The sequence below is a fragment of the Limulus polyphemus genome, unplaced genomic scaffold (assembly GCF_000517525.1).
Source record: "Limulus polyphemus unplaced genomic scaffold, Limulus_polyphemus-2.1.2 Scaffold1213, whole genome shotgun sequence".
Classification (NCBI taxonomy): Eukaryota; Metazoa; Arthropoda; class Merostomata; order Xiphosura; family Limulidae; genus Limulus; species Limulus polyphemus.
The window spans coordinates 183,125-209,875 of record NW_013666823.1 but is presented as its reverse complement, the minus strand read 5'-3'; the positions used below and the strand labels follow the sequence as shown (position 1 = coordinate 209,875).

The 26,751-nt window shown below is 35.2% G+C and overlaps 1 protein-coding gene across 5 annotated transcripts in view; it reads left to right on the top strand.

The window, feature by feature from the left end:
* LOC106462627 (MAP kinase-activating death domain protein-like) overlaps positions 1 to 26,751 on the top strand; it is a 100,087-nt gene that overhangs the window by 33,184 nt on the left and 40,152 nt on the right. For all 5 annotated transcript variants that reach the window (XM_022389948.1, XM_022389946.1, XM_022389947.1 and 2 more), the window contains exons 3-10: positions 5,851 to 5,992; positions 6,155 to 6,313; positions 14,600 to 14,731; positions 15,275 to 15,388; positions 19,268 to 19,348; positions 20,890 to 21,228; positions 21,626 to 21,692; positions 23,884 to 24,027. In XM_022389948.1, the coding sequence (XP_022245656.1) occupies positions 5,851 to 5,992; positions 6,155 to 6,313; positions 14,600 to 14,731; positions 15,275 to 15,388; positions 19,268 to 19,348; positions 20,890 to 21,228; positions 21,626 to 21,692; positions 23,884 to 24,027 (1,178 nt within the window). The remainder of the gene's footprint in view (positions 1 to 5,850; positions 5,993 to 6,154; positions 6,314 to 14,599; positions 14,732 to 15,274; positions 15,389 to 19,267; positions 19,349 to 20,889; positions 21,229 to 21,625; positions 21,693 to 23,883; positions 24,028 to 26,751) is intronic.

The following is a 26,751-nucleotide window of genomic DNA, read 5'->3' as shown; positions in this document are numbered from 1 at the left end:
ATTTGGATTGTTGGTATCACAACATATTGCTCCTTCAAATCCATCTCTTAGTCTTTTGGCAAGACATCAAATTTGGGTTTTCGTTTGGATGGTTCATTGACATTTCATGATGATACATACAGTCAACTCTTAAGTTGTCTCCTTTATCAGTCATCAGGGAGATCTTCATCTCACTCTGCCTGTTTCCACATTATTGACATCCTTTTTTGGGGGGGTCCTTTCTATACAAGTACATTTAATAACTTGTTCAATTCTGTGTGCCCTGAGTCTTGTCATGGATCGTATCTCGAGGCCTACTAAGATACTACCTATGAATTGGTCCATCATTCCTCTGGTGTTCAGGTAACTGCGCTATCATCTGGACACTCTTCTTCTAGATGTTTTTGCTACTTTTTTCAATACACTACTTCCCCTTCTTCTGGTCCCCTGTTCCTCCTCTCTCAGCCTTAGCTGGGAATGCATACCATCATTTTTTCAATGCCTACCCTCCTATTTGTCTTTTCTCTCATTCTGGACACTACATATTGTGTTCTCCTGATAACTCGATACTGGATGGCTCAGCCATAGTTTCCTCTGTTGCACATTCTCCCGTCTTCTTCCTCTGTCACTCACTCCTCCCTCTCCCATCCAACAGTGTCATCACTTCGACTTTACAAGTGGTGTTTGTTGGGTACCTTGGGAGATGTTCCATCCTCTTTATGTGTAACCTACCTTCTTTCTTGTTCAGTGTGTTCTTCCTCCCTCTTTGCCCTTACCCTTCCTCTCTTTGATCCTTTAGTCTCTTGTTCTGTGTATCATTTTGTGCTTGGGTCCTAATTCTTGTTTTTTCCCATATTTCTTCCATTCGTTTCTCCATATTATTCTCGTTCTGTTCCAAATCATTTTCTCTCTTCCATCTCTGTGGTTTGTTGCTCTCTGGCCTGCTCTACTCCTTTTCATTATTCATGCTCCCATCTGTTTATTCTTTGAAATTCCTCATCTCCCAAAAATGTTTCTCCCATTTCTCTCGAGGAATGTCTACATCATTGCATTGATTTTTGCCTATGCTTCATTGGATGTACATTCACATTGACTCTTACAAGTCTTCTCTCACAAAATCTGATACCTTACTCCCTCACTGGCTCTTCACTTTCATCATTTGTTGGAGAGGTTCGTGAAAACAAGCATGTGGATTATGCCATATTTGTCACACATTTTCTTCATCTTCTGACTGTCTCTTCTTCTTCCAGATATTGACTTCCTGCTGTTGCCATACTACATACCCATTAATGACTCTGATTAGGTAAGATTTTGTTTTTGTGTCTTACCTTTACAATGACCTATTACTATATTTTTTGGATCCCACTCTGTGGTAAATGGTACCTGTCCAGGGAGACTTAACTTTAAATCTGCAACAAATGGCTGTATGGATCTATAATGCTCACTGAAGAGATAGGGTGTTCCACAAGACCAATAGAGGTTGCCTTGTGGTATGCTGCATCATAAATAAGGCACGCACCAGACTGTACCAACTCATTGACTTTCATGAGTAAAGCAGTGTTGGGATTACTGCCAATTCTTCTGGTCTTAGTTGAATAAACTGGAACTGACCTGCTCTTCAAAATAGGGTTTTTGTGGTCACCCATTGCACTGTCTTATGGTGTTGCATTGGGCTCTCCACCACATTGTTCCCACTTCTTCCAGTAGAGTATGGGAGTCCTTGTCACTTACCTGTTCCTAATTGCTGAAGTGGTGACCATGGAGGCTTCCTCCTAAGTGTGACCAATTCCTCTCAGTAAAGAGTAGGGCAGTGATGTTCTGTCGGTGTAGATAGGGGGTAATGTCATCTTGTCATAGACTGGAGGACACCAAATTCTGCCTTGTTTTGGACTGGATGAATCCATCACATGCAGTTCATAATTCACCCCTCTGGTTGGCTTTCCCCCATCCTACTGCTGCCTGGATGTCAGTTCCCACATGGTCTGGTGTTGTATCAGCATAAGACCAGCCAACAAAAGTCCTCACATATGTGTTTTAAGGACCCTCCTCCTCCTACCGTGGAACAGATGAAGAATTTCAGATGCAGCCTGGTTTGGACTGGATGTGACCTACCACCTTTGCATTCCTCCTTCCTACCATTACCTAGATGTTGGATTCCCTGGTGTTGGTTGGGTACTGGGTCTGCACATACGCACTGCCTGGGTTGTTGGAATGGAAGTTGTTTTCCCTTCTGTTTCCTGGTCTTGAGGTGAGACAGTTAGGATACTCCTCCTACTTTGGACCCAAAGACAAATACCTGATGTTGCCTGGTTTTGGATGGGAGTTGACCCATCAAATACAGTCTTATTACAATTTGTATGTGCATCGTTTTTCTGACCAATTTAATAACATATCTTTTTAATGGAGGAAAAGTATACCTGATTCAGATGGGATGCAGTCTCCCATTGATGTGACCCCATATATTAGGGTCACACTACATGGGTTATCTTCAGGCACCTTCAGAAGAGTTGCTCATTTAGGTAACTTTTGCACTAGTCCTTCCACCATTTTATTGTGGGATTCTAGCTATTGTGTGAGGGGAGGTTAGGTATCATATAGGAGGCTGACATTTTCCTGCATTGAAAATGCACTTCTGATAGATACTTACCTCTTCTCACTCTTCTTCCTATCCTCTGCAGTTCCAGTGTGTTCTTTTGCCTAATCTCGAAATGATGATAGTGCTCTACAATATAGAGGGAGCCAGCTGTGTAGGAGAGTGTGTCTCACTCCTATTGGTGGAGGGTTTTTGCATGCTCATTTGCATGCTACAGTGCAGCTATACCACATGTAATGATGTAAGGGTAGGAGGGAGCATCAAGACTATCGGTGAGCAAAAATGTTGCATATAGAGGGCATCACAAGTTGAGACATGTTATTATGTGAAAAAGGTAAGTATCTATCCAGAATGCACTTTCATTGTAGGAAAATGTTAAGGTATACCTGTGTGCATCGTTTATATCATTTGTTATCTGTGTTAAAGAGTTCCTTTTTCTTGTCTTATATTTTACTTTTGTGATTTATTTTATAGGGTAATTTGTATTTCATTTGTTTAGTGTATTCTGCAGTATGTTTTTGTTCAAGTCACCAGTAGGATTTATCTTAATGAAAGGTCTATTTCATTATTATTGAAATGGTTAGGATATGTTTAAGTTACTAATACAAGTTGTGTTATAATATGTACCAGTGAAGGTTTTATTTTAATTTGTACTTAATGTGAAAAAGGATATTTTATGTCATTGATTTTGAGAGGTATTGACCAACCTTGATCAAGGGCAATCTTGCTGTAATGTAGTAGAATTGTATATTATCATTGTTAAAGGGTATTTTGCTTTTTTGTTCATAGTGAAAGAAATTTCTTTATATATATAGTATTTCATTGTTAAAGGGTAATTTTGTATTATATTGTTATCACTTTGCATCCTCATTTCATTGTTAAAAACTCATATTCTTTGATGTAAAATATAATACAGAATTGTACCTATTTTCTGGGTTATGTAAATTGGTTAAGGAATAGTATTGATTGTAGTCTGTGAAACTCGTTTAAAGAGTACGTGTGTGGTATGTATTGAATCTATGCAAAGATTCTCTTCACATCATAATTAATTGTTTGAAATTACCACTGTCGCTTCATTGAAAAAACTTACCATCCTTTACTTTCAGGAAATTATCAATTCACTTGTATAGTTTTGTAAAGTATTGGCTTCCACTATTGTATACAATGGCAACTCGTTGTATAAGTTAAGCATCCTATTATAAATATAAACCTGTTGTAACTAGAGCTTAGACTGTCACAAAGAAGTCAGAGGACATTATCTTATCAATCACCTGGATAATCATGTAAACTCCAGTAAGATCACCTCTTACCTTTTTTTTTTTCTCAAGAGCAAATAAGCTAAAAGGCCTTAACCTGTTCCAATGAGGTAACCTTTCTAACTTCAAAATCATGCTATAAGACTCTTCTGAACTCCTTCCAGGGAAACACACTGCCTTACTGCTGCCTTGTCTTCTCATTATTCATTCAAACTACAACGTGAAAGGTTTATTTGCTTAATAACAATACTTGAGGATCTCTCATGAGAAGAGGATGTTGGAGAACATTTCATTTATGGCAGGTTGCAGAAGCTATGCCTGTTGTTGATGAGAGTGAAGTACCATCTGACTTGCTTAACTGTCAGAGTTAAGGAGGTCTGGTGGAACAAATCATTTGTGTGAAGATATATAGAAGATGGGACTGATGACTCAAAATCAGATCTCCACTTTGAGGTGGTGGATCATGTCTAATGAAACAAAATAGCTCCTGCTATGGTTAGCTATTCTTTAGCTTTTGCAGTGGCCAGTTAATCTTTCAGTACATACGAAATCATGCACTTTAAAAAACATTTGACAGATTTAATTAAAAAAGGACTGGTATATAACTAATTATTGTAAACAATAATGCAGCAAATTATTTATTACATTTGTAGAGAATTAAGTATTTTATCTTCAAAAGACCCAAAAATTATGATTTAAGATAATCAGACAAGTTTTGTGTTTTCTGTATATTTGATATATTAAACATGGTGATGACATAAAAATATTTTTACTTGTTCTATGAAATATCCATCATATGGTACATCAGGTTCTAACAAATTAATTGTATGGGTGTAATTTCATGTAATTCAAAATCATTATAAATTTTATGAAGCAGATCTGGAGAGCTAGTTCTCACAAGACTATATATATTGAAACTAGTAACAAATATTTAATTATCAACATTTGAATAATAAAGGTGTTATGATTTTGAATGAATACTTGACTACCGCTAATTATTTTTGTTTGAGCTACAATTTGAATAATTTAAAACAATAGTTTCTTCCTACAATCACAGGAATGTTAAAAAATATCAATTATCACCATGGGAAATATTACCGTTATATTTTAGATTGGTGATAACCATACGTTGTTAAACTGTACTAATGTTGCTGTTGAAGTGCTGAAAGTTTGTTTTATGTGGAACTGAGCTCCATATAACAGACTTTATTAAGTTAAGCACTCTTTAGTATTTCAGTCCACATATTTATATTGTACATTTCAACCAACATATATCTAAGGTGGTTAATATTATCTAGTAGCTTTTTGTTATTTTTCTTATCTTTCACCATTTTCAAACATATTGGATTTTTTAACTAATTAACTCTTAACAATGCATTTTGGTTGCTATAATTTATTAATCTCTTCAAGTGTGTATTCCTAAGAAGGACTGATCATGATATTGAGGATCATGAGTTTGAATCCTGTCAGTGAATATGCTTACCTTTTCAGACATAGCATTATAATGTAATAATCAATCCCACTATTTGTTGGTAAAGAATAGTCCAAGAATTGGTGGTGGATGGTGTTGACTAGCTGCCTTTCCTTTAATTTATCACTTCAAAATTAGGGGCATCTAGTGCCCTCAAGTAGCTTTGTACAAAATTTAACAAACCAAACAATCAGGAACTTAGGAATAGGAAGCAGAAGTACTAACCAATGGACAGGACTGTTGTTTATCAGTGGTGAACTTAGATCTGCTAATACCAGTGTTTGGTTTTCTCACAGGGTGGTTCTTGGCTAAGTAGATGTGAAAAGCTTAACTTTCTTTTCTTCAGATGAGACCCTTATTCTATTGTCCTGGTATCTTTTCTACGTACAAATGTTCCTAATGAAAACTTCAACTTATTCTTTTACTTAAATTGCCTGTGAAAGAGTTATTAATAAATATATATAAATATATATATTACGGATAAACAAAAGGAATTCTCAAAAAAGATTGAAATAAAAATCTGTTTGAATTTAACATATGTTATTTTTTAGGGAATCTGTATGGTCTGTCTTGATAGGAAAAATAAATGAAAACACATCTCCTATTATTCTTCAACATGTAAGAGAAATTGAAACTTGGATTTTTCGGTTACTTTCTGCACCAGTGCCTGTACCTTCCAAGACAAAAGTAGAGGTATGACTTGTTTACTTTGCTAAGAAAAGATTATTCAAGTTCATGTTAAGCTTATAATTTGTACATTTTTACCCTTTCTGTTTTTGGTTTTCACAAAATCTCATTCATAAGTTAGAAAATGTTAATCATTTTTATACTGTTTTGTTCATGTTGTTGTTTTAGGTTGAGGTGTTACCAAAAGACCTTCATCCTCCTCTGATATTTGCATTGCCAGACCATACACGGTTTTCATTAGTGGATTTTCCCCTTCATCTACCTCTTGAACTTCTTGGTATTGAGACATGTATGCAAGTTCTGACTTGTCTCTTGTTGGAGAATAAGGTATGTTATAAGTTCATTGAAACTTGACATATAGGGCTCAGTTCAGTACTTTTTTTTTTATGTTTTAAAAGCCATATTTCTGTATTACTCATTATTCTTTCTGTATGGAAGTTCTTTGGGTAAAATATAAAAAAACTGTTTAAAAGTGTAATTTTTTGTGTGTAAAAATAAAAAATTGTACCAAAGAAAGAACTGTAGATGTGTTCAAATCTATTATGAATTAGGATTTGATTCATCTTTAGATTAGGGATTTCAAAATTCATAAGCATGAAGCTGAAGACTACCACATTTTGTGTTTGGGCTACTGTGAATTTCATATTTACTAGCCCTGGGCTATTGCAATTCTGCTTGTACACGTGCAAAATCCAACTCCATATTTAATAATTCAAATTTACAGAAATGCTACTTGTTATTTTTCTTTCAAATCACTAAATATCTACTGTCACTAAAAGTTTTGTAATATCAGTATCCAGTATATCAATAGCAGGCTAATCCATCATAATCCTGATATTCAAACAATTTTGTTTAATTTCATGATTATAACATTTCTAATCTAAGTGATTATTTTTGGGTGGGAAAAGAATAGTAACTTTTTAAAGCAAAGTTTTATTAATATGAGATGACACAGTTGTGTTTTGGCAAAATGACTTGGACAGTCCATGAATTCTGAGGCCTTTTTCATAGGTATGAAAGAAAAGGGTGAGATGTTTTGGATGTCAGGCCACTGTGTGGTTATTTTGATTCTGCTGTATAATTAGACTGTTAAATCAAACCAAGATTTTACATTTTATCAATTCTTAATTAAATTATGTTATTTTTAGTACATATTTTTTATTTTTCTTTAGTATTTTATTTTATTTAGTTTTATTTTTATTTAGTTATTTTTAGTACTGGAAAAAACCAGTCTCTCACACATGTAAACTGGGTAAACTGTCCGTAGATTTACATTTGCATCACATATTTTGTAGAAAGTACATTATTTTCTGTTCTCTAATGGAAGAAGTAATTGCAGTAAATATAAATCTGTATGATAATTTATAACTTGTGATAATAGTTGAGCTAGTAAATTTTTCGTTTATTCTTGCCTAGGGCTAATACATAAAATATTCTGTAACATGGCTGTAAATATATATCTTATATTGTAAAACTTAATACTTGTGTGTTGTTTCAGCCAGACAAAGTGATGATAACTGTTTTAATAAAATGCTCAAATGAGAAATAAAAACCAGCAAAAACCCGTTCTACTTATATTGATAAAAATATAACTGATTAATCACTTGTACTTGGTAGTATCTACAGATATACAATTCATTAACTCAATTCTGAAATAATGCCTTAGGATCAACTTTATACTTTCTGTTTCCTTTATTAAACAAAGTGTTCTTTTTCTGTTCTTTCTGGACACACACAGATAATTGACATTTACTTTTCCATTTCATTGTACATGAACCATATTAAAACTGGTATATTCCATTTTCAAACTTATCCAGATGTATTAACCCAGGCTAGGAAGTACACACTATGGAACCACCATGAGAACATTAAGCCTCTAGGTCTGGAAATAATTATGCAGTTGTTGTTTTTTTCTCTCTTTCCAAAATTTAGGGTTAAACAAGTGAAATTTTTCCATTTTTGTATCAATTTAAATAGACATTCTGATGTGGAGGCTGTATTCAAGATAATATCAATTTTCATAAGTGGCAAGTGTAAAAGAAAAAATGTAGGATGTGAAAGATGGTCAGATTGGCTTTATAAACCAAGGGCCTAACATAGGGTTAAAATTGAGAATACTAACAGGGCTTAGTAGATATGTTTGGACAAGAACAAACAGGACTACTTTTTGTTTAAACATGTTCCATGAGTGTGCTTATAGACAATAAGTAAAAATATATATAACAAGTTTAGAATATATTTTTTTTATTTTGAGGTTATTTTGATATCTACTCCTTAAATGGGTCAAAAGTGAACCTAAGCTAGACAGTCCTTGAAAATTTCTGTATATATATATGAAATATTGATATTTTGTAAAAGTAATCTTTTTTCACACCAAAATTTCTTTGGTAATAACTGGATTGAAGTACTTTTAGTAGTTGACTAGCAGATATAGAGATTTATGAACAATAAAACTTTAAAGTAGTCTAATAATGTGTTCATTAACTTTACCTTAAAATATGAGAAATATTTTTTTTCATTTATGTTCAACACATTTAGCTGGTACATGCTACTATCCACTGCCAAAATGCTTAGAAATTTGTTGTTGACTTTGCATGTAAAATGTGAATTCTATTATCAAATAGTAAAATGCATCCTTAAAAATGGGACTTTACTGTTTTAAACATATAAAAGCTCACATTTTACTTGGAGAATCTACATTTATTTTGATTTTACATATTTTAAATACAGGTATTGATTACAAGTTCATAATCATAATTTGCCAGTGAACAGCAGTTATGGGAAAAAACTAAAATATTTTTAACAGTTTTGAAATAAATTAGTATTAATATCAGGATAAGACGGAATAATCATATTTCTTGTGTATGAGACATACTACCAGTGTCTATTTTGATTTTAAAAAGAATATTTTTAGTAGATTTCAATATTCTTTAGTGTTTTAAGATTAAATTGTTGTTCCAAAACGGTACTACCTCTACTCACCTATAGCTGTCTCGACCTTCATTTGCCCTCTAAACATTGCTAAAATTTGAACAGCACACCAGTATTTTATACTCTTATATTTTTTTCATCATTGCAGCAATATGTGCTGATCATATGATCACCCTCCACCAATCCCATTGCACCTCCTATACTAGCACAAATGGCTACCTCTACCATTGCAGCACAATTCTCAATTGGCACTACAGTGTTTAGTCAGCTGAGGAAATTCGGGCTTTAATTAGATGGGAGTTTGACGCTTTGGTTACTTCTTTGGCTCGTCTCCTTTTCCCCATGAACGCACTTCTGGGGAAGTTTTTCATTAGGGTGAGAACAATTTTTTGGTCAATCACATAATGCTGACAGTCAAGAGAGTTTACCAATCATGCCTTTCCTACAACTTATTGATCTGGTATGTCAAGTTTTGCATGTTTCATCTTTATCCCTTGATTCTTCTTCTTTGTTGGGGGATGATCCTCATCCTGATTATTATTATTTTCCTCCATCACCCAACATTTTTGTTCATACTCAACGTTTTGCTGATCAGGTGCAGTCGGGTGTGGGTATGCCATGTGCCCCTTGGCTTTTGGACCAATATTCCTTTGCTTACCAATGTACCTCAAATCCCTATTTGAATTCACAGCATTTGGATCCTCTCATTCTCTTGTGGGGGTTCTAATCCTGATGTCTAGATTCATTTTAATAGGTCCCAGTTTCCAGGATTCACCTTACTTTGACCATCCTTTTACGAGATCTTTCCTCTACAGTTGTTATCTCAAGCCTTCCATCAGTCTCTTGATCAGTTCTTAAAAGGCCTTAGAACCATCCTTTGGTCTAATATAGCCCGGTTATCACCTTCAGCATTGGCCGTCACCACCTGGATCTTATGTTGTTGGGATTTCCTGTGTCAGGATGCATTACTTGCGGGAATGCATCTCCCTATTTCTTCTTTGAGGGAGCCTCGTCAGGACTTGTTTCTTTAAAAAACGGTTTTGGGGTTTCTTCCCGAGTCTTTAAAATCCAGGGTCAATGTGGTGAGATTACATTCTTTCTTGTCCTCCATTGTCTCTCGTTTGTCTTGCCTCCTGATTTTGCTCAATCTTCACCTTTTCAGGTTCCCCATGTACATTTCTCTTCTCCCCGCCCCTTACCCTACTCCAGGCATTCCCTTACTCACACTCATTCTTCCCATTCCTATCACAATCTGCATAATCAGTGATGGGATGACTTTTCAAGGTTAGGTGGGGTCAGGTTACAACAGTTTTTTACCATCTGGCAACCCTTCTGGACAGATCAGTGGGTTTTCTGGGTTCTGTTTGAGGGTCTATGCTTTCAGTTACAGCCCCCTCCTATCCTATCCTGGTTTCCTTTCCTCCTCTTTGGGATTGCACCTCAACCAGTCGTCTGGCAGAGTTGGTTCGAGACCTTCTTCACAAGGGAGGTATCAAATGTGTGGTGTCTGTTCTTCCAGGTTTTTACTTACATCTATTTGTTTTCCCAAAAAAGATAGGCAATTGGAGGCCTATCATAGATCTATCCCAGCCAGATACTTTTCTGGAAAACATCCCATTTCACCATGGAATCCTATCTTCTTTGTTGGGTTTTCTCCCGGGTTTTTGGATGATCAAATTCGACGTGACAGATGCTTATTTTCATGTTTCCATCGTTCCAGAATCACGTTGTTATCTTCTGTTCTCCTCTTCGAGGGGGGGGGGTTCAGTTCCGTCCACTGCCACTTGGTCTTGCCTCTGCTCCTTATGTGTTCTGTTGTCTGTTCTTTTGCACATCATCTTCACTCGTTAGGTTATAGACTCATCATTGCATGGATGACTCGCTCCTGCTCACCTCTTCCCAGGCCTAATCTATCAATCACACCCACTTCCTTCTTTGGAAGTCTGCTCAGGTGGGGTTTCTAATCACAGTGGAGTCCCTTATACCCCCACACAATACCTCATTCATTTAGGGGTTTTTTCAATTCCCATCCCAGTCAGGCCCAGCATTCTCCATTTTGGCTCCGGGATATGGAGTGGGTGGTCTCTGGAGTTCTATCTTCTCCTTCCTTTACAACTCGAGAGGTACTCTCTTTTTGGGGGATGTGAGCCTCTCTGGAAGCTCTCATTCCCTTGGGTCGAGCACACATGCATCATTTCAGTAGATGTTTCTTGACCAGTGGAACTTCTCCCATAATCCCTTGGACCATCCTATTACCTGTCCTCCAGGGATCAAGGCCAACCTTGTATGTTGGCTCAACAGGGCTCTTACCACAGTGGGGTTCCTCTTCCTCTACCTCATCCTGACTCTCATCTGTTCACTGATGCTTCTTTGGTGGGTTGGGGGGCTTCCCTCGACTCTCAATAAATTTCAGATCAGTGATCCATTGAGGACTCTACTTGCCATATCAACCTACAGGAACTTTTAGCAGTTTGTCGGGCTCTCAATCATTTCCTCCTGTTCTTGAGGGAGCAGGTGGTTTTGGTTCATTCTGACAATTCAACTGTCATCAGTTATATCACCAAACAAGGCCAGATCCCTGTGTTTTTAATCACTTGATCTCCTGTACTGGACCCACAGCTACCTTACTATCTTGGTATGTAATGTTCCAGGTATTATGAATTTGGTTGCAGACCACCTGTCCTGCCCCAACCAAGTTCTTCCTATGGAATGGTCTCTTCATCCTCTGGTTTTTCAGTGGGAACACCTCATATAGAGGCATTTGCCACTCATTGGAATGCCAAGCTCCCTCCATTTTGGTCTTCTGTCCCACAACCCTCAGCTTTGGGGGTAGATACATTCAGTCAGGATTGGAGGGGCCTTCATCTGTATGCTTACCCTCCAATCAGACTCATCTCCAGGGTTTTTTTCCTCATCCAGACCACTCCTTGTCATTTGTTGCTCATTGCTATGTATTGGTGTGCTCAGTAGTGGTTTCCTCTACTCTGGACCTTACTGGAGCATCAATCCCTGCCTTTACCTCAGTCCAGGTCTCTCCTGCGACAACCTCAATCAGATGTGTTGCATACCAATATCACCAAACTCCATCTTCATGTATGGCTTGTGTATGGTCTATTGCCTCTTCTCAAGGACTCGCCCCTCATGTAGCATCATTGCTTACCCTTTCCATTTATTTTTCCTCCTTGTCTGTGTATCAGCGACATTGGTCTACCTTCTGCCAGTGGTCCATTCACTGTGAATTCCATCCTTCTGTTCTTGACTTGTCCCAGTTCTTTACCTGGTTATTTGGTCAGGGTTTGTCAGTGTTCACTGTGTCTAGTTATCGAGCTGCCCTGGCCCACACTTTCTGTTTCTCCCATTTTCATAGATCCTTCTCCTCCCCTGTTATTTCCCTTATTTTTCATTCCTTTTGGATTGCTTGTCCACTCCATCCATTTGTGCTTCCTATGTGGGATCTCAATGTCATTCTTCATGTTTTGGCTCATTCTCCTTTTGAACCCATTGCTATATGTTCTTTGTACCATTTTTCTCTTAAGACCTGTTTCCTTTTCCTCCTAGCTTGTGGTCATTTTTGTTCTGATATTTATACTATTAATGTTTCCCACACCCTTTACTGTGCTTTTTACATTCTCCTTTATCCCAATTGTTCCTTCCTTTCCAAAACATCCACTGCTCGTGAAGGTTATTTTGCTTTCTCTCTTATTTCCTTTCATTCCATTTCCCATTGATACTTCCATTCAGATCCCGATCGTCTTCTTTGTCCAGTATGTTCCCTTCATTGTTATATGTCTTCTACTGCATTCTTTTGTGGTTCCAATTCACTCCTCTTTATACCATGGAATCCCTCTATTACCCTGATATTTCTCTTATTACCCTTACTAGCTGGGTTTGGCAACTCATACGATTAGCTTATTCTGACTTGTTGATGGAAGATTGTCGGCTTTTTAATGTGGCTTCACACCAAATACGCCATTTAACAATGTCTTTAGCTGCTCAGGGAGATCTGTCCTTTTGAGAAGATTATTCAAGCAGTATGTGGACAACTCCCAATACTTTCATCAAGCATTAGTTGCATGATCAAGCCATGTCTTCCTTAGTCTGCTATCGTCTTCCACCTGTGGCAATTCTCCACACATCTGTCACCTTTGACTGGGGTAAGTTGACATTTTTTCTCTTGTATCTTTTTTTTCCTTTTCTTTACTGTTGTTTCACATTGTATTTCTGGATCCCACCTTGTAGTAGGTGTTCCCTGGTCAGGTATGCTGAATTATTTTATCCTAGCACTAACTCTGCATAATTTCTAACACTCACTCAAGGGGCACTTTTTTGGTGGTGTTTCTATATCTATATATATTTTATTTTCTCATTATCTCCTGAGAACCATCACTCATGGATTTTATGAGATAGGGAGTTTTGTCCTTCCTACTGACTCAAGATTCTTACAATCTGGGTCTTTCTGCTTTTCAAAATATGGACATGCAGATGCCCAATGCACTGTCTCCTGTGTGTTGTTTTTCTGAACCCCCTAGTGTGATTTCCCCTCTTTCTTCTAGTGGAGCAAGGGGGTCTTTGCCACTTCTTGTTCCCAATCGCTGGAGTGGTGGACCATGGAGGTTTCTTCTCAAGTGGGTTTTTGTATGATGCCACAATGTCATAGCCATATGTGTTCACTCGATCAGAAGAGGGCTATTGTCATTATGCTTAATATTCTACATTATCAGTTCTGCTATTCACTATCTTATGCAAGGTGCTTCCACTAGATGTTTTCTGCCCAGATAGACTGCACTTGTTATACTACTTCATATCACAATATTGATGTTTTTTTTTTCCTGGGTGGACCATACTTGTTGCTCTCACAATGTCTTATGTACACAGCATGGCACAAAATCAATTATGCAACGCACTTCCACTGGATGTTTTTTGCTTGGATGGACCACACTTGACATAATCCAATGTATACCAAGGTGCTTCCCCGCCCATGGACCTCCCTTGGCTATCTTGATATAAATCAGAGGCAATTCCCCTGAATGTTTTTTGCCTGGGCAGACTGCACTTAGTCTATTCGTATATGGTCCTCTAGCCCTAGCCACATATTCTCTTTGATTCTACCTTATGTATTTTCTCTTTGTTACTGGATGAAGAGCATACCTGTTCCAGACGTAGTTCTATACCCCACAGGTGTGCCTCCTATTTTATTTATGGCACACCTGCTTTTTTCATGGTGGTCATTATCACTTCGTTCTTGTTTTTTGCACCTTCACCTGCCCCTCCACCTTTGTGGTATGGGAATCTAGCTATGGGTGATAGTACCATTTTGGAAGTAACATCTTCTAACACTGAAAATGTATTTCCAATAGGTACTTACCTCCTCTCATCCACCCTTCCTCCCCACTTATTTGCTGGTGTTTCAGGTTTGGTTATGCCAGTTCTCAAAGGGAGGGTTGTACTGCAATGATAGAGGGAGCCATGTGCACTAGTTTAGGGGGCACAATGGGATTGGTGGAGGGTGGTCACATAATCAGCACATGTTGCTGCAATGATGCAAAAAATATAGGGGTATAAAAAACTGGTGCACTGTTCAAAATTTTAGCAATGCTTAGAGGACAAATGAGGGTTGAGATAGCTATCAGAAATACTTTTTCAGTGTTAGAAAATGTCAACTCTCGTTTTTAATTTCTTTAGTTAGTTCTACAATCAAGAGACTACAATGCCTTATCCATGAGTGTCATGGCCTTTGTTAATATCATATATCCCTTGGAATACATGTTTCCCATTATACCACTCCTGCCAACTTGTATGATTGGTGCAGAACAGGTAATTTGTATTACACCTTTCTTAAAAAATGTTTTTAATTCTAGTAAATAAAAATGTGCAGTAAATATATGTTAAAAATTCCATATTAGTTTCTTCTCTGTTTAACATTACTTGAAAAGTTTATATGCTTTTGATCACATATAATTATTTTTGCTTAATGTTTGATAGATTATCAACTGTAAGATAAAACATAAGCCTTAAAATATTTGGTTAATATATGTTCACAAAAAAAGGTGAGAAACATTAACTAACATAAGAAAATTCTAGTGGCACTAGAAGTTTGGAATGTTGACCAGACCCAGTAGTTGTACAAATACAAATAAGAATTATTCTTAAAGTAGGTTAACATTTAGATGAGATTGTTTCATAAATTGTCATCCTTTTTATAGTTCTTGAAACCTTTATGTACAAAAACAAAAAATAAACTTGGTAACTTTCAGGATTTATCATTACTTATTTTTTATTTATTTTTCTTTTAACATTGTTTATATATATATATATATATATATATATATAAATGTGTATATTTATATTTTACTGCAGCTACTCTTGGCTCCTACACCTTACATTATTGGAGTCCCAGCAAGTTTTCTATTGTTCAAACAACATTTTAGGCTTCCAGATGATGTGTGGTTGATAGACTTAGACTCAAACAAGGTAAAAATTGTTTCTCAATAACATTTTTTTCTCATGTATTAACAGGTTAACATATAAGTAAACAAATTACATTCTCTGCATTAAATTTTCTACTCATATCACAAAACAAGATTGAATTCCTCACATTTACACCCCAGTGGGTCAGTAGTAAGCTGTATTCTCATATGATATCTTACAACCTCTCACAAAAAGCTTTCTCGACTTATACTGCTCTCTATCGGAGCACATTTTTGCTCGACACTAGCCTTTATACTCCTACTTATTTCTGCATACTAACATGCAAATGATTATGCAGCAACCCTCCACCAGTAGGAGTGTGACACTACCCCTTCTCGATTGGCAGTCTTATTGAATAGACGTATTTTCGCTCAAGTTTTAATTCCCAAATTTTTACTTTCTTAATTTTTAACATTGATTACATCATTCTTTAGTGGAGAGTTACAAATATTTTTGTTTATCTTTTTTCCTCTTTTACTTTCATAAGTTATGCACTCACAGTTTCAGGTGGTCACGACTACAATTGCTGCTGTGGAATTCCCAACCATGTCCAATGGGTTGGAACCATGATTCTTGGTCCATTAAGTGATGGCTCTGGTCCATCTGAAGTTGACCAGTTTCATGCAACAATCAGAACAAACTAATGATTGTTCTCTCATAGTGATAAGGAACTTTTGGATTTGGACACCATTTTTTCTCCCTCCTAAATGTCTCTCAGTTGCATGTCATTTCGGGTTACTTGCCCAGATCTCTTTCCCGTATGGTGAATTTGATTATTCAGGTATGTTATGTTCTGTCTTTATCTCCTATTTCCTATGTTCCATCCCTGGCCTTCTTGGGGGCTAGCCTTTGAGTCATTATTTTAGTGTTTCCTCCTTCCCTATATATTGGAGTTCATGCAAGTCATTTTGGGGAGCATTTGTATTCAGGAGTCAGTATGCTTTGATCCCCACATTCTGTGGACTATCATGCTTTTGATTATCATCATTCCAGCCTCCCTTAATTTGACTCACAGCATTTGTTGTAGCTTCTGTCTTAGTGGGGATCAGATCCCAATAATTCGATTACCTTTTACTGTAGTTGTCTTACTCTGACCACCCTTCTCATGTTAGGGCTGGTGGAGGGCCAGACTCCTTAAAAGTTGCCCACGTTTGGAGGCCCTTAATAGTGAATCCATGGGTTCTGACATTTGTTTCAGTATGTCTGGTCCTCTACTTCCATTTATCTCCCATTGTCTCACAATCCTGATTCATTCCAATGGGCCTTCATTTCTACTGTTCCAAAAAAAACAACAAATGTTCTATGGACGTGTGCCTGCATATCCTTGTATTTGTCTACTTCCTTTTGTCCTTGTCATAATTCAAACCACTCTGTGTAGTGTTCTGCTGGTGGTTACACATTGGGCAGCTCACACATGGTTTCCACAGCTATGTTGGTTTTCAGTGTCACCTCCCTGCCTCTTCCTTTCTCTCCGACACTCTTCTGTCAGCCACACTCTGGAGTGTGTCATTCGTCTGTACCTACACTCTGTCTGAAGAGCCGGATTTTCGTGTATAGCTCCTTTCATTTTCTATCCTATTCATTCTTCCTCCATGGCGGTTTACCTATGTAAATAGTACATGTACCGTTTTTGGTCTGTCCTAAGGGGTTATAGTCCTTCCGATTCTATGTTCCTCACATACCATCCTTTTTGCTGTGTGTTTTGGTTTCCTCTATTGTGTGCTATAGGGTTGTGTTATCTGCCACTTTTCAGTTTACCAACTTTGCTTGTGTTTTCCAGTTTCCAGTCTTATCCATGTTGTTTTGTTCCTTCCATTTGTCTCGTCCTCCCCACCCTGCTTCCCTTCTAGATTTGCACATCTATATGGTGTTCCTTGTTCTTTCCCATCCTCCATTGGACCTTTTCTTTGTGTTTTTTAAATCATCTTTTCTTGAAGTCCCTGTTCTAGCTCTTTTTGCCATGGGAATGTTGTCATTCTGATGTGTTCACAATTGATATTTACTGCATTTTTATTTTCTTAGCCTCTAGGATCTCCTCTTTCCTGATCGTTCCTTTATACCCATGACTTTGGTTGCTTGAGAAGGTACTTCTCCCTTCTCACTCTTTTCCCTTCCCTCTTTTTCCCACATTTATGACTGTTCCGATCCTGTTCACCTCCTTTGCTTGTTCAGAGCTCTTTGATGTTATCTAATACATACTTCTCCCTTGCATTGTTCCCAAGTCCATTTGTTTCTTCCATGAAATCTTCACCTCTCCCATGACTTTTTTTCCCCATTACTCTTCCAGGTTGAATTTGCCAGTTAATTCACCTGGCATTTTTCTTCCCTTTTTCTTGTTGACATTGGATGTAACAATCCATCATGTATTGGAGTTTGCTCCTCTGACTGAGGCACCCTCCTTCCTAACGTCTGCCTGATGTTCGTTCCTGTGGTTCAGGTGTTGGTTGGAGCCGGACCAACCACATAAGACTTCAGATGGGTTTGGATGGTACCCTCCTCCTACTGTGGACTTCCAGGTTTTGGACTGGAGATGCAACCCCAAATTGTGGTCCCTCTTCCTACCATCTGCTTGATGTCAGTTCTTTGTGGATCTGGTTTTCGTTGTAGCTGAACGAAATACCTGAATTCCCGCATGTATAAGGCTAGGTATCTCCCTCCTACTGCAGACTGGACAAAAAATTCCCAATGCCTCTAGTTGGGACCAGAGAAGACTACAACACTCACCTGGACTTTCCACCTTCCTACAATCTACAGGATGTCGGTTTCTGGTGGATTTAGTGTTGGTTTTGATGAAGGTGCATGCATGCTGAGGCAGGTCTTTGGTACAGAAGCTCCTCTTCCCTGCTGGTACTCGTTTTTTAGATGAACAGTAGAGAAACCTCTTCCTACCATGGACATGATGTACAATTCCAGATGCTGCCAGGTGTTGGTTGAGGTCGAACTCCCATTTACAGTCTATCGTGCCATAGCCTCTCTACACCAGGGGTTCCATTATTTCAGTAATTTCTTTCTTTGGGTCCCTCCATGTTTCCACCCTTTTTTTTGGCAACACATTACTAAAGGGAGAAGAGTATACCTGGCTCAGAAGTGGTGCAATCTTCCATGGATGTGTTGTTTTTAATTCCTTCTCACACCCCATATATTCCATTGGGTGCTTCCTAAAAGGAGGATCATCTTCTCACTGGTCTTCCACCAGTTCAATGTGGGATTGTAGCTTTTTGGGAGAGGAAGCAAGATATTGTATTAGAAGTTTACACTTTCCTAGACTGAAACTGTATTTCCAATAAATACTTACCTCCTTTCACATTTCCCACCCATCCTCCCCAGTACCAGTTTCATTTGGTGTGATCTGACCAATCTCGAAGTGGTTAACAGCTGCAAGATCAGAGAGGGCACTAGTTACAATAGGGGTAGTGTTGCACTCCTATTGGTGGAGGACTGCTACATAGTAATTTGCATGTTAGTATGCAGAAATAAGTGGGAGTATCAAGGCTAGTGGTGAGCATAAATTTGTGCTGATATAGGGAGTGTATAATTTGAGAAAGCTTTTTGTGAGATGAAGTAATTAAAATTAAGTATCTATAAGAAATACATTTTCAATTTAGGAAAATCTAACATTCTAATATTTGGAGGATTGATCTCTATGTTTGGTTCAGCATAGAAAGTTTCCCATAGTGCAATTTTGTTTTTAAAACAAAGAAACAAATTTCAACATTTACTTTCAAAACAATCAGTTAATTTCTTAAGTAAAAATATATCACACAACCATAGAATAATTGTGTTTCATATGGAAAAAAGGATATGCCAAAATATTGTTCACTCAAAATGTGTTTCATATAAATCCATATACAAACAAAAATGGATTGCACCATTTTTTGGCAGATTACTAAACCTCCAGATAGTGAAGAACTCCCACCTTTGCCAGAACCAGAAGGTACCATCCTGCAAAATCACATTAAACAAGTAAGTTCTTAATAAAGTTCTTGTACTACTAGCCCTGATGAAGCTGCAAAGGTGCAAATTTGGCTGAAGTAAGAAGTTATTTTATCATAATCTGGAGAATAAAAATCATTTTTTTTCCCTAATTTTATTGCCAAAAATGTCTAAATCCCTCCAGCATGCACAATAAATTCTGAAAAACTACAAAATTACTTCATAACTGTTTGTCATTGATTAATTTCTGATGATTGGTGGAATTGAGGTTTTAGAATAAGAAACACTTTTTTTATTTAATAATCTTCTACTGAAATTTTCATAACATTTTTGTCTATAATTGTAAACTTGTGTGTCAAACGTACATGTATCCATGTTTGAATATATGATGGTAATAAACTTTGACATGTAATTTATAATAACTTATGTTCTTCTTAGCATTTAGTATATCATGTACGTTTTATGTTTTTGTTTCTAAATTCAAATTAATTTATTTCTTTTGCAGAAAAAGAAAATTTCACTTTAATTTTTAAAAATACCAAGCTTGCATGTTATTACTTAATACCAGTGGCATTTGTCTGATCATTAAAATTGTTTTTCACTAGAGGAAGGTTATAAACGTTACCATAGATATATAAGTGAGAGGACAAAAAAAATCTTGTACTAAAATGCTTGATTTTATTTTTTTGATAGAATGAATTATTGTTTTTTGATTAATAAACCTGAAGTATTTTGTAAAAACCTCAAATGTATACTGTAGGTACTGATGGTCATCCTTATAATTGGAAGTAAGAGTCGTGAAAACATATTTTTCAGTGTAGTAATGATTATTCCTTTTTACTAGAGATTGAACCACAGTTGAATAAATGTAAAGAACAGATAGATATGTGTGTAATAGTTTGAGAATAATATATAGTGTGTTAGTGTTTTTGTTTAACTTGAAACGTAAGAAATCTGTGTGTGAGAACAACAACTGTTATCATAAGTAATTGGAACTAAAGGTCTGTCAGTAGAAAAATGTAATAATGAACTTTTTGTCATACCTGGAAAGCAATTTGATCTCTATTAAACCATAAATCTGATACTAAAATAGTGATATAAATATAATTAACATTGATAATTGACTGACAATAAAAAAAAACATATGTAGACCAATATGGATCATGAGATCACTGACTAAACTATTACATAAAGATATAAATAACCAAACTAACAATCAACCTCAAATGGAAATACATTTATCTATTCTTCATGGTAAGCAATTTTTAAAACTTTTTTCAGAAATTTTGTTTCATATATTAGAAAATGTGTGCCTTTAAATTGATATTGCCTCTATAACTAAGAATGTGTACATGGAGTATTGTGTTAGTGAGATATGGGTGTGCTTTGGAACAGAGATATTGGTGTTATGATTAAGTATAATACTTTTGAAGAGTTTATTCATATATACTGTTACTTGGGATTCTAAAGAGTTTTTATAGGTGAACATTTTGTACAGATCTTGAAATAAGTTAATAATTAAGTTTTTTTAATTTCTTGCTATTCATATACATATTTTTCTTTAAACTCAGGCACTTGCTTCAATGAGTATGTTACCACATCCTGTAAAAACCCTCAGCAAGGCTGATCCAGCCGAAGCGAATTCAACAATTTCAACAGATTATAATGTGACAATGCCATCAACAGGCTTCAATCCTCTTATTTTTGGCAATGATGTAGACACAGTAGATATTGCAACTCGTGTTGCTATGGTTAGATTTTTTAATTCACCTAACCTACTAGCTCATTTTGCAGAACATACACGCACACTTCGTCTATATCCAAGACCTGTTGTTGCCCTTCAGATCAATAGCCTTTTGCAATCTCGGCCAAAAGTGTCTACATTCTTAAAAAAGTTTGTCCGAACTCAGGTTTGTGAAACTTGTATAGTTTTCACATTTTTGATGTAGTAATAAAAATTCTTAGAAATCTTATATTACTTATACTAATGAATTTCATATTTCTAAGTAGTTTATAAATATATTGTTATAGATTCTATTCTGAGTGTTTTGCATTTTTTATAATTAGAGGTATGTGTGCTTTGTTCACTGTTATTGTTATGAAGACAGTTATGTTCTGAGACTTCCCTTCTTTAAGTGAAATCTGTAAAAGACATGCCTAGCAGCTAATTTTTCATTTAGTTATTTTAACATTGTATATTATATATATTTTTCTCTATCGTTATGAATCACATACTTTGTTGTTATTATCAAAGTATAGCATTTATATTTGTTAGATAAAAATAATGTTACTTGCCTGTTATTTCAGGCTGTGGAATTTATGGCTGAATGGTCACTATGTCCAACAAATGCTGCATTCTTAAGAGTACATACAGGTGAGTGCAGTGCAAAATGTCTATTTGTGGTAAAACAATGAGTTGTTGTTTGAAACTATATCCTAGACATAGGAAGTAAAAAGTATAGGGTGAAGTTAGATACATTTCTTAATGGGGATAAAATTTTTAAAGAAAAAACATTTAATTAAACCTACAAGCAAAGCAAAGCAAATCTTATATAAAAATAAAGAAAATTTTCATACATGCATTGAATTGTACTACTATTATTTGAGCGACACTTATTTTCATGTTATACAGTAATGACCTGTTGAAAATGTCATCTAAATTTTTATATAGAAATAACATTTTTGCAAAATAGCAATTTCAGATTTTACATATTATTTTTTCATACTTAGAAATTAAATACAAGTTTTGTTCTACAACACACATTATCTTGTATTCTGGGTTACTATTGCACTCCTAGCTATTAAGATATTTCTTTTTAACTGACATCTCAACTAAAATAATTCAGTAAATTTCTTCAGTATTAATTTATATATTTTTCTCATGGTCACATCCTTCTTTATAATCCAGTTCTTTTTATTCATTGCATATAATAGAAAAAAATCAAACATTCCATACTGAACTATTTATTCTAATACTTCTGATGTAGATGCATTTTGATAATTGCTAGAAATGATTTTTTTAAGTTCATTGCCAGTGGTCAAACAAATTATTATTTTTGATAGATTAACCAAACTAATTTGATCAAAATAGAGATGGTATTCTTCTGAGAGATTCCATTGTTTCTAAAACTTTTAAGCTTTAAACTACAATATGATCAAACTTATTAATATGATATAGTTACATACAGGTATGCATATAGTTACATCCATTAAAATTTACTTCAAAGTTTTTAAAATTCCAGGAATTGTTAAGGTTGTGATTAATATCAAAAGTTCTCTGTTTGTAGATGGATGTATAGTTTATTTTCTTTGAGTGGTTAATTATTCTACAAAACAAAACTGATTATGGCTTTTCTGTTAATGGAAAATACTTAGGCTAACCTTATAAGATCCATTCTTCAATTCTCATTATTATTATTAGCCTCTTTCATATTCAACTTTTTTTAACTGTTGGAAAATGGTTAACCTTTAATCTCCTGCTGAAAACAACGTGCATCCCTGGTCAGTGACTTATTAGAAAAATTGGTAACCATGCATGTTCTCAGATTTTAAAAACCTACCCATATTAAGGAGTTTTCAACCAAAAAAATACTCCTTTTTTATGGTGAAATCTAGGATAAAATAGAAGAAAAACTTCTTTTAATAATGAAGTTTTTGGTCACATCTTTGCAATGTTTCTGTATTTCAAATTGTTTAGCAAATTTAGGCTCAAGACATTTTCTGTTGACACATAATGATATTGTTGTTCTGAAGTATCAAGACAACTAACTCATTAAGTTCTAAGAGAGGAGTACAACAGACTGAAAATGTACTTAATAATAGATAACATACTTTTAATGTAAAGAAAACTGTGAATGATTATGAAATATTATGTATACACCCCCACAGGTATAACTGTTTAACATTCATATAAACAAAACTCCTGGATGAGCATTGTATACCTTGACAACTTACAACCTATATAGTTTTTCCAAAATATAATTGAAAAGAAGATGAAAATGGCCTCTTCCTTTTTGAAACTCATTTTAAACAAGTTATTATCAAGGAAAAATGTTCCCAGAATCCTTAATAAATATTACTGGGGACTTTCTATATTACTTACAATTTTTCTCCCCATCTTTCATTTCAGTGTATGACTAATTATTGTACAAGAGTTGTTTGGAAGGTTATTGTGTGTTAAGTCTGTTTTCTGAAACATGTGCATTGATTTTTTTTTATATGATTATACATATTTTCACAATAGAGGCAAACAGAAAAGTATTCATAATGAAGAAAGCTAAATAAAGCATGTTATTCATTGTTATTTTATTCACATGCAGAACTTTTTCTTTTCATATATTGGTTTCAAATACAGTTAATTCAAACAATCATCATTTTCATTGTAAATTTATAGGGAGGGAGTCTCGTCTTTGACATTCTTCCATCACTCCTGGAATCCAATTGCTAAGATTTAGAACACATCTGTTGTAAATCAAAGATAACTGTATATACATATGCATTTTGTTTTTATACAATTGTGCATTCAAAATGTATATAATGAATATTATTTTATTTGCATAAAATAGGTGTTTATGATCCCGCACTTATAGGAGATAAGCATAAATGGTACAGTAACCAACTTCAACCATTTCATTTTAAAGTATGGAAAGAACAAAGCTGTTTGGAAAATGCACTGATGAAGGTGCCATCTGTGGAAGAACAAAGCTCTGGTGAGCCATTTCATATCCACAGTATTATTTAACAATTTGTAGTAGGTAACATCCTTAGTTAATGTCCTGTACTTGTAGTCTTTCAAGTAATTTTATAAAGCAATTGTGAAGATTTTTTCCCTATGATTCTTTAACATTTTTTTTGCTCTTTCTGTATTTCTTAAAAATATAAGTGAAGCCTAAAACTGTAAATCAGCAGGGTAATTAAAATTTTTGTATTTTCTGTATATGTGCACACATAATTAATTGAGTGCAAAACTGAAAGCATTTCCTTGTTGAGTTTGAACTCAAGCTGTCAACAAGATATATGACAAAACTTTCCAAATGTCCTTTATGCATTGCAGTGCATGTGTCACTTATCCATAATTCCTCCACTTTTCGACCTTCCATGTGACATAATGCACAAAAATCAAAGGATCTTACATAAGTTTTGCCATAATTTACATTTTCTTGTCGACAGTTGTACTGTTCATTTTGATATGACCTTCTTTCTGACTTAACTATTTGTGCCACTACTGGAATTTCTATGACATACCTCCACATACTTATATTATTGTATACTGATATTTTAGTAGGTATCAGGATTATGAGCTGGGATTTGTAATTGGCTTAACAACTGCTGTTTTCTTTTGTTTTGGATAAAAGTCAATTCTTTGCTCAGGCCTATTTGTCTTCAGAGCTGAATTTGTTTGCTACAGTGCTAATCCTTATCCTGACAACAACTCATTTCTTTTTTATCTTGGTTATTTTATATATTTAAATATTGAACCTATATTTATTAGTTATATATTTTAATATTGAACCTATATTTATCAGTTATATATTTTAATATTGAACCTGTCTTTATTAGTTATATATTTCAATATTGAACCTGTCTTTATTAGTTATATATTTCAATATTGAACCTGTCTTTATAAGTTAGATATTTCAATATTGAACCTACCTCCATTACACCAGAAGGTGCTTGTGACATGTGAGAGACTTTCTTTTTTACACCATTATTAGTTATTCTCAACCTTCTGATAATTTTAATCAGAATCACATATCTCTACTATTGTTTTTACTACCATATGGGCTGTGTTGTAAGATATTCATCTGTTAATCAGTTGACCTCCATATACATATTTATGTAAAAGAAAACTATTTCATTGTTTGTGTTTGTAAATATTTTCCTCTACTATATTTTCTGTTCAGGAAAAACTTGGTTAGGGTTTTCATCTCATTTTAATTCTGGTCATCATTCCCTTCTAAGAGTCCAACATGTAATGTTTTTTGATGCTCACTACATCTACTAGTACTTTTAGTGTGATCTAACATCATTGTAAGCAATGTGTGTTTTTATGACTCATTCCTTGACTCTCTGGTCTAGATGATTCCTTCATCTAAACTTTTGGGGGTCATCTCAGATACTTGTTCATCTGTGGACCCTTCACTTCATGTTCTTTGGATTCATCAGATTCTTTACTTCAGTTTTTTATCCACCATCCAGATTTGATTCTTCTAGTTTCTATTTGATTTTGGATCTGGCAATTTTCAACCTTTTCCACAACAAGGAGATATTGATGCTGTGCTTTTGTTTTGTTGAGGTTTTTTACTGTTATCTTTGTGGTGCCAAAGACAGCAGAGGATTGGAGACTGGTCTTTGATCATTCCCATCTTATTTGTTATCTAGATATTCCAGGATTCAGGCTATATATCTTCACATTTTCCATTTAGTGATGTCTTTTGTCTCCTGGTCTCAGTGCCCTTTAGATGGATCTGCTTATTTTATTTTGCTATTTTGTATTCATAACATCACTGTCCCTTCAGTTGCAGAATCTTGTGTACTGCATTTGGTTATTTATAAGGCTTGGCAGAAGTTATCTATTGTGAGTTTTTGTATATTCTGCCCAACACCAGTTGTTAACTATTTTCAGGGTGTCTGGGATAGTGATTAATTTTGACATCAAAATGATCAATACAACAGGTAAATACAGTCTCTTCTTATGTATGGAGAATCTGTATTTATATTGATTTCTTTAGTGAGGACTCTTGCATGTTCTTTAACCTGTACATTTATCCCAGGCAACCAAATATTTCTCTATCACACAACACCCTTGATCAAAAATACAGGCAGAGCTTTTCCTAAGGATTTTTTTTCAACTGCACAATTATATTTTAACTTCATCATAATTTTTCATACAAGACACTCTATTGAACCTCATAAATACAGGCCTAGTAACAAATGATCCAAAAATTGAAGGATATTCTAGTAAATACATTTATTTATCAATTGAATTTTATAATCTTGAATATATTATTTTTTTAACATTTATCCACATGAACTTACTTATATAGGTGAATTTCCAACTGCACAAATATTTTTACAGGTGCACAATTTGTGATCAACTGCACAATAAGAAATCCCCTGAATACAGGGGTGTCAGAAGTTGAAAAATTCTGTGAATTTAAAATTAAATATAAATATATATATATATATATATATATATTACAAAACAAAAACATGCTCACTTCTTTTGTGAAACACCATGTTTAAATTTGTCCTTTGGCAAAGGGGGCAAGGGCCCGGGCGAATGAAACCTGGTTATGCCGTAAAGCCCGCAAAGCATCTTTAGGTTATATCATCATTTAATGATAAAAAACATAGTTTTTGGCTTTCCTTTGCACATAGACGCTTGATACATTAAGAACGACTGAAATAGTAATTTGAGTATTAATTAATAC